Source organism: Trachemys scripta, chromosome 15, assembly GCF_013100865.1.
Source record: "Trachemys scripta elegans isolate TJP31775 chromosome 15, CAS_Tse_1.0, whole genome shotgun sequence".
In the NCBI taxonomy this organism is placed as follows: domain Eukaryota; kingdom Metazoa; phylum Chordata; order Testudines; family Emydidae; genus Trachemys; species Trachemys scripta.
In genome coordinates, this window is record NC_048312.1 from 17,812,046 (window position 1) to 17,820,233 (window position 8,188).

Here is an 8,188-nt window from a genome sequence, read left to right on the forward strand (position 1 = left end):
TCACCAGACCATGCCGTAGGCCCCCTCCCCGATGTAGGAGAGGTTGATGTAGCGGGGCCCCACATCGAACACCTGGCCCCGCACCATCTCCGGACCCCCGGCGTTGGCCGAGCCGCCCGCAGCCCCGGCCCCCGAGACCGCCGCCATGTTCTCCGTGCCGGGAACCGCTATGGAAGGGGGATGTGGTCGCCTCCGGTGCCCGCGCGGCCGCTGCGCTCAGAGGGACCCGCTGCCGCCCGGTCCCAGGCCCGCTCGCCGCTGCTGTGAGAAGACAGAGGCTGAGGGGGGCGCGCGCGCATAGACGGGAGGGGGAGGAGGGCTCGCGCACACAGCAGGAGGAGGAGCGAGGAAACCAGGCGCGAGAAGGACAGGAGGGGCGGGGCTAAGGGGACTGCGGTAACTTCAGAGCCGCAGCAGCACAGAGGGGCGGGGCCGGACAGGTCACGTGGCCGGTGTGCCTGCTGCGCTTGGAAAGCGCTACTGCAGAGCACCATTAGGCGTCAGGTGACCGAGGACAGCCTGCCAATGGGCCGGTGCCTGCGCGGCTCTGGGGCGCCACCTTCAGCGCGCCTTCTCCGTGCCCCTGGGCTGCGTCTCCAGAGGGGGCGCCCCAGCGCATTGGGGCCTTGAATTCTTCTGAGGCAAATTGGGGTCCCTTGTCAGGGAGTACGGTGTCCAGGATGGTGCATCTCACACAGGGCCTTCCGTTGGCCAATCCTTGACATGCTTCTTGTATGTTACCATTCCTGATGGCCGATTTGTGTCCATTTATTCTTTTGCGGAGGGACTGTCTGGTTTGGCCAATGTACATGGCAGAGGGGCATTGCTGGCACATGATGGCATATATCACATTAGTGGATATGCAGGTGAATGAGCCCTTGATGGTGTGGCTGATGTGGTTGGGTCCTCACCATCAGATACCATCAGAGGACCCAATTCCCCAGTAAGGTATGATAATAGTTATACTTGACTGTTGTTGTTATCCTCCTGCATGGCCAGGTCTGTCCACCAGGAGTACCACTGGGCTACCCGTGTGTCTGCAAAATCCAGGTTTCTGGGGAACTTCAGATCGAGTTCCTTGGCTCACGCAGCCAGCTGCGGCACTTCGGAGAACTCACAGCTTCAGTGCTGCCACCAGGTTTCATTTGCAAAGAGTGAAGCTGAATGCAGGGTAAGCTGAACACATGGAACTCTGTGCACTGCTCTGTCCAAGTGGCTGAGTTGCTTCCAGCCCAACTCCACCCATGTAACCTGGTGTCCTATTATTAACAGTCCCTTCAGGGAGCATGGGCCCTCCGACTTCAGCTCCACAATACATCTTCCCTATTTTCCATATATTTTAATACAAACCTGAAAACCAAATAATTGATGCCCAGACCCGCTCCCCACCCCTGCGTCCCTTCAGCCAGGGCTTGCCAGCACATGGGCGAGTTGGAGTCTCATCTTTACCACAGACTCAGCTGGTTACATAGTCTTTGAGATAGTGTTTCTGACCCACTTTGCCTGGCTTCCTATTGGCATTCTTGCCCTGTCTATTGCTGTCTCTCTCCTCTCCACCTCAAGGGACTCCCTGCTTCTGCCACTGCACTTGTTTTATAATTCTGTCTCTCTCCCACCACTGCCTAAATCGTTTTGCCATTGCATATACCAAGTCCAACCCTTCTCCTGTCACCAATTGCCCCAAACCAACTTTCATTCCGACTAGCCAGTATCAGCTCCCCCAAACCAACAGTTATTCTCAGCGGCCACAGCCTCTCTCAACTGCTGCGGAACCTTTGGATTCTAACGTGCCATGCCACTTCATCGTAAAGCAAAACATTCAGCTCCCTGTTTGAATAGCAGTCAAGAGGAAAAGAATATCCCTGTTGCAACTGTACGTACTCTGCTACCCCAGCAGCAATCTAGTGGATCGCCTTCCATGCCAGAATGCACAGCAGGTGTCCTGGTTTCAGATGCAATACAATCCTCCAGTCAGCTTAGTACAGTGAGAAACATTTTGTGTGACTGGAATAATCTAATGATGAAAAGCCTGTGTTTAATACTCATTCAGCCATATGGTTTATTGTATGTGTATTTAAGTGGAACAGTTAACATTGCTTTGTATGAGTTATTTTTTCCTTATCTCTAAAACTCTTTGTTTTTCACACTATTTTTTCCCTTCAGAAACCCAGCATTACTTTTCTCAGAAATGTTAGACATCTGTAAATGTGAATGTTTCAGTAAATAAAAATAAGATTTAAAATGTTCCCTTAACAGCTTTAAAAAACAAAATTATGCTTACAGTTCTGAATATATACATAAATAAATCTGTCATCGGCAAGTGTAAAACAAATGCTTATGGAAAAATCTAACACACAACCAGTAATTGCAGTTTTAATGCAAAATTTGATTAAAAACTAGTGTATATCTGATATATTTCCCCCTTCCCTAGGATATGTCAGATCAAAAACGATGCCAATAAGGCAGAGCAATAAGTTGTGGAAAGACAGCCACGCCCCCTGACAGGGTGCAACTATGGTCAGCCTGGATATGTGTCCAAATGCATGTCTAGGCCAATATATATAAATGGGATAATTAGCATTTCATGTGTATATTTATTTTCATTACCTAGTAGTTCATATTGGGTCTTTCCTTTCATGAAGGCCATGACCCTGCAAAGACTTACATATGTGCTTTAAGCACATGGATAGTCCCATGAAGTCAATGGGCCTATTCATGTGCTTTAAGTTAAGTACATGCCTAAATCTTTGTGGGCTCAGATGTTTAAAGGGGGTACTTATGGCAAAATCTCCATTGGTGTGTGGAAGTAGGAAAAATACCTCCCTGAACAGATGCAATAATATGCTGCAAAAGTACCATTAAGAACCGTAAAGCCATACAAAGATGCTGTATTTTTTTAAAAAGACACTAGGAAAAGGTTAATAATTATAATGGTGAAGTTAAACATGCTATGGTTTGGACTAACTTTTCCCCCATATCCATGTCACAGCTCATATGGATGAGTTTATCCTAGAAGCTGGGTCTGGAAAGCCTTAACTTTGTCCTGTGTGATACGTGCATTTTAACAGCTCCCTTTGTGTTAAGTGCAGTACTATTGAAAGTACCTGTGAGCCCTGGAGATTGAAATTGTCTGCTTAGCCACAGAACAGGTGCAGCTTGAACAGCAACATGCATATGTGCCTGGAAGCACGGAAAGGTAGTTTAATCTCTGTGCTCATTCAGAACCGTAGCCATCTCTCCTAAGCCTGCCATCACTGTGAAGGAGGTTTTAGTTCCATGGGAGCCAATGGGACAGAGTTTGTCTAAGAGTGTGGTACTTCGGGAGCACAGCAGAATGAGCAGGAACCTCCACACCTTCAGAACGAAATGCAAATATCGTACATTTCACATCGCCTTTCCCTGGTAATTTTAAAAAGCCCCAAATCTGTGTGTGGGTGTGGAGGGAGAGAAATGCGAAGTATTTCAAAAAGATATATTTTAACTTGTAAGGCACTCAGATACCATGGTGATGAATGTGATCTAAATCTTAAATACATTAGATGTGAACACTGGTCCACTGGGACCTATCCTTAGACTCTTAAAGAGCATCAGATGCTAACAACTTCTAGAGACTACTCAACTAGGCTTGCTTTAAACTGGTAATCTAGAGCTGAAACCCCGGGGTCTGACTTCCGTTTACACTAAGGCCACTTTACACCACGAGGACAGTGTAAAATGGCCTAAGTGTAGATGAGACTCAGGTCCTCTATATAGCCAATCCCCATAGCTAGCCTGTCTTCTCATACAGTAATTCAGTGAATATCAATGTGCAACTTGACTCAGTCTAGCCAACTGAAAACAAAAATCAAACACTGTTTTCCCAGCATTTAATTATACCCCTTTTTTTTTTTCCTTTGTCTTCCTTGCCCACCCAAAATGCCCATTGACTTCAATGGAGGTTTAGGCTGTACAAGGAAGGCAGGATCAGGACCTAATTTGGTAAATATTTAAATTCATCATAGCTGAACGTTAATGCAGTGTATCTAAACTCTGGATTCTTTTTATTTTCACTGAATGACTAAACAGAAGTTGGAAAACATCAAAGATTACCAATCCTCGGACTATATGGTCAATAGCCACCTTCTCTTAATTACCTAATAGAATTCTGTATATCATTCTTTCGTTCCTTGTTCTAGGAGCAAGCTTGTACAGTCATATTTTTGTCAGACTCACTGCTCACAAATAAGCCATCAAACTGCAGCTTGGAAGCTTGGTTGCATTAGCAAGTCAATGATACATTTCCTAATTGTGTGTGAGTGGTTTACAATTATATTTTAAATATTAAAAAGATCCATTTTAATGCAGTCTTAAAAGCTTATTGCATAAGTCTCACCCTTGCAATTAATATGCTGATATTGTGCTGCCATCTGTATGAAATTAAGCTGCTTTTATTTTACAACAGTCGCAGCAACAGCATTCAGGCATTGTCCTGTACTTCAGTAATGGAAATTTCCCAGCCTCAAAGCACACAGTGTCTCAGTCAGCTGCAATCACCATCTGAGTAATTTCAATATCGTTGAAGGTTTTGCTTGTCTTTAATGTTATCTAGATCTTCTAACTTCTGGAAACTGACTCCTTATGAGACTTCTTCATCTAGAGATTGAAAATTCAGTAAACAAGCTGAAACTGATAAAGGAATTGAAACATCCCAGATAAAAATAATTACACAGGACCAAAGAAAAAACAACATAACAATATGTATGTAAAATGCTATAGAGGCTCTTGATGTAACCAAGCACCTTGTATGTGTATGTAGTTTTCCTGCACTGGAGTTATACGTTTGAAGGCAGCAAGATTTTAAAGGAAAAAAGTCTCCATTAAAATAATATAATGTATAAAATCAGCCTCGCACCCTGTTTAATTTCTTGTAACATTGTTAAGCAAACAATATAATACAAAAAAATGAGGAAAAACTCTAGGTCTGTATTATTAATTATTGTTGTTCATTTCCTCAATGCTACCGAGGGTCTGGGACTTTACCGACATATAGTAAAAGATGTAGTTTATCCCCTGAACAGTTGTCAGTCAAGATGTAGACATGACAAGTGATGATCACAAGCAAAGGTGGGGGAGTACAGGGCAAGGATTGCAACAAGAACGTTGGGTTTTTCAGATTGTCTATGCATTGCAATGATTCCATTTACAAATATTTCTTGTTTATAGCTGTTGGGCTTGAAGGGGGGAAAATGAGGGACTGAGTTAATAAACAGGAGGGTGGAGGGAGAAGAGGCTGAGGTGGGGATAAGCTGAATGGGGGACAGGCGAGAGTCAGGTAGGGTAGTAGCAGAGATGTGGTGGTTTGGGGGGGGGGGGGAGCACCAGGATGTTAACCTCAATGACAGATTAGCAAATATGATACTGGAAGAGAGAAGAGAAGCATTGAAGCTGGTCGCATTAGAAAGCTGCTGGTTTGGTGGATATTCAGCACTTGTTGAGGGGGGCTGCTTTTGTTGCTGCTGCTCCCATTTACTGACTGGTTTCTTCATGGCTGCTGCCAGATGGTTACTAATGGTGTATTGTAAGGCATCAGTCACTGGGACATCGAAGGCCCCAATCCTGCATCGGGCTCTGTATGGGTGAAGCCCTGTTGAAGTCAGCAGCACTTTGCCTGTGCACACAAGTCCATCTACATGGAGCCAATTGCAAGATCAGGGTCTCAAGGCCAAAACTTTTAAAAAACTTACTGGAACTTGATGTCAAGTAAGATAAAGAGGGTGCTATCACCATTAATGGAGCCGCTCATCAATCAGTAATGTTACTTTATTGTCTCTACAGTGCCAGAGATGTGCAGGGTGCTTGTCTATTGCAGTTATATCTGGCTAAAGTGATAGGCACTCCCTGGTCAGAAACATACACAGCAGGATGAGATAGCACATGTTGCACAAGTGTGGGTTTTTTTACCCACGAAAGCTTATACCCAAATAAATCTGTTAGTCTTTAAGGTGCCACCAGACTCCTCGTTGTTTTTGTGGATACAGACTAACATGGCTACCCCCTGATATATTGCAGTAATGACATTCACAGCTTTTCCCATAAAAGTTATTGGGGTTCACATTCAGGTGATATAGTGACAAAAGCTGCCACTTGACAGCTGGTTGGTAACCTATGTGAAATGAGTAGGTGGGCTTAGACCAGTTCTTTGAAGACAAGCTTCCACATCACAAAAACCACCATCACAACCAGTTTCCTTGTTGGCACCAGAATTCTAAGAAATAAAGTTGTGATGTGTTTCAACCTTTCAGCATAACTACTTATGTTTTTATCTAACATCTTTGTGTGTATGTTCTGAACATAAGATATTGGCAGGTCCTTGCAGGGAGATGCATATTGCTGCTCTCCATGCTGCACTAGTTCGGTGGATAAATAGAAAATATCAGTCTCTTCTACTGGCAATCCTGCACTTTGCACCAGGACTAAATTCACACCCACTATGCGGCTACCTCAGAGTGTATGTAAGCGTATTATATATAAATATTACATACATTAGAGTGTAGAAACTGACATCTATAAAGTTGATAACGCACTGTTCATTTTCAAACTAACAACTTGCAATTTTGCACAGGCTTAGCAGAGAGGAGCTTGGCAGAAGTTACATGGGTTTCCTAGAGGAAGTGATGATACACTGTTTTGAAGAAAAAAAAAAAAAGTTTGAGCCGTTATCTTTTGGAATTTGTGTGGTGCTAGACTGGTAATGAAGTACATTCTAAGGCTTCCTGTTTATTGTGAGGAGATACAATGTTGACCACACTATAAAAACTTCAAGCATTTGTTAGTAAATGTTGCACAAGAAAAATAATATCCAAACACAAAATGGCCTGTGGTATCCGTGGTATTTATCAACAAAATGAGATTTTCCTGCCACGAATCAAAGAGACTACCGGTACTTGTGCAAGGCAGACAAGAATAGAATGGAAGCCAGGCTTCATTTGTAATGAAAAAGGTGCCGGGTGGGTGGCCAGAGAGCAGCGGCTTCTGGCCTGATACCCAGCTCTGAAGGCAGCACTGCTGCCAGCAGCGGCACAGAAGTAAAGGTGGCATGGTATGGTGTATTGCCACCCTTACTTCTGCACTGCTGCTGGTGGCGGTGCTGCCTTCGGAGCTGGGCGGCCAGAGAGCAGCAGCTGCTGGCCAGGAGCCCGGGGTATGAACTGCCAAGCCAAGTGGTGCTGGGGGCTCAGCCCTGGCACAAAGTAAGCCCTGAATGGGAGCCAATTCCGCTCCCCCTGAAGGCAATGTCCAATCTCCCATTGATTTCAGTGGGAGCAGAATTAAACCTCTGGCCCATGCCTTTGTTTCTAGATGTGAGTTGGAAGACGTCTGAGTGAGTGAATGTTTTTTTTTTTTTTAATTAATGTTTGTGGGGTTTTATACAACATTTGTATGCAGAGAATGAAAATCAGCATAATTACAGGATAAAGTATCTAGAAATGGCACAAGTAACATTTAGATTTAATTAAGATTTGTTTCTAACAACAATCCATAACAGTCAAAATAGCTAATCAAACACACAGTATGTACAGACACACAGAATTATGCGTACTTGCTGTGTGGTATCTCTCACTCAACAGCTTTGTTTTCTCAGTTAATTATTCTTGCTACATTAACACAAGCCCGGACCAGTAGATTTGTAAGAAACAGAGGTGCAAATTCTACAGCTGTACAGACTGAATTTAAAGTGCAACTTACCCTGGTGGCAGATAATAAATATTTGGCAGGGAAATAAATGAGGCTGAAATCTTGAAACTGGTCCAAGATGGTCTCTGTGCTGGTGGTCAAGTCATAATTACTACAGAGGAAGCTAAGAAATTAGCATTGGCCTTGGTAACGTAAAATACAATAAAAAAATGGTCCCTGCCTCAAAGAGCTTCCCATCTAAGTAGGTTTGTTGACCTCAGTGCAGACTACAAGACTTATCTGTTTCTCCAGACTTCATTCAGTGGAGTGTTTGAACCGGATTGTTTGGTAAGTGTGGTGGATGGAACTTTAAGACCTGAGGTTGACTCAGTATAATTACTGCTCCTTTAAAGGACTAACATTCTGTGTACTAGAATTAAAAATCTTGCCAGCTGGAATGGTTTGGAGCCTGAATTCCAGAATGGAATGAGCGGATGTATCTTGTCAATAAGGATCCACCCATTCTGCCAGCTCC

General features: G+C 44.0%; 1 protein-coding gene and 1 long non-coding RNA gene across 3 annotated transcripts in view; one reads left to right on the forward strand and one right to left on the reverse strand.

Moving 5' to 3' along the window:
- Positions 1 to 312, reverse strand: part of MAPK1 (mitogen-activated protein kinase 1) — a 46,959-nt gene extending 46,647 nt beyond the window's left edge. Inside the window, exon 1 of the mRNA XM_034790953.1 lies at positions 5 to 312. Coding sequence (XP_034646844.1) covers positions 5 to 147 — 143 coding nt within the window. The 5' untranslated portion in view covers positions 148 to 312. The remainder of the gene's footprint in view (positions 1 to 4) is intronic.
- Positions 165 to 4,882, forward strand: LOC117887997. Of its 2 annotated transcripts, none has more exons than XR_004648241.1 (3): positions 165 to 263; positions 1,000 to 1,171; positions 4,589 to 4,882. It is a non-coding gene; the product is annotated as an uncharacterized LOC117887997 (long non-coding RNA). The 2 variants fall into 2 exon arrangements; XR_004648240.1 differs by lacking the exon at positions 4,589 to 4,882 and adding an exon at positions 3,085 to 3,918.
- Positions 4,883 to 8,188: the final 3,306 nt, after the last annotated feature.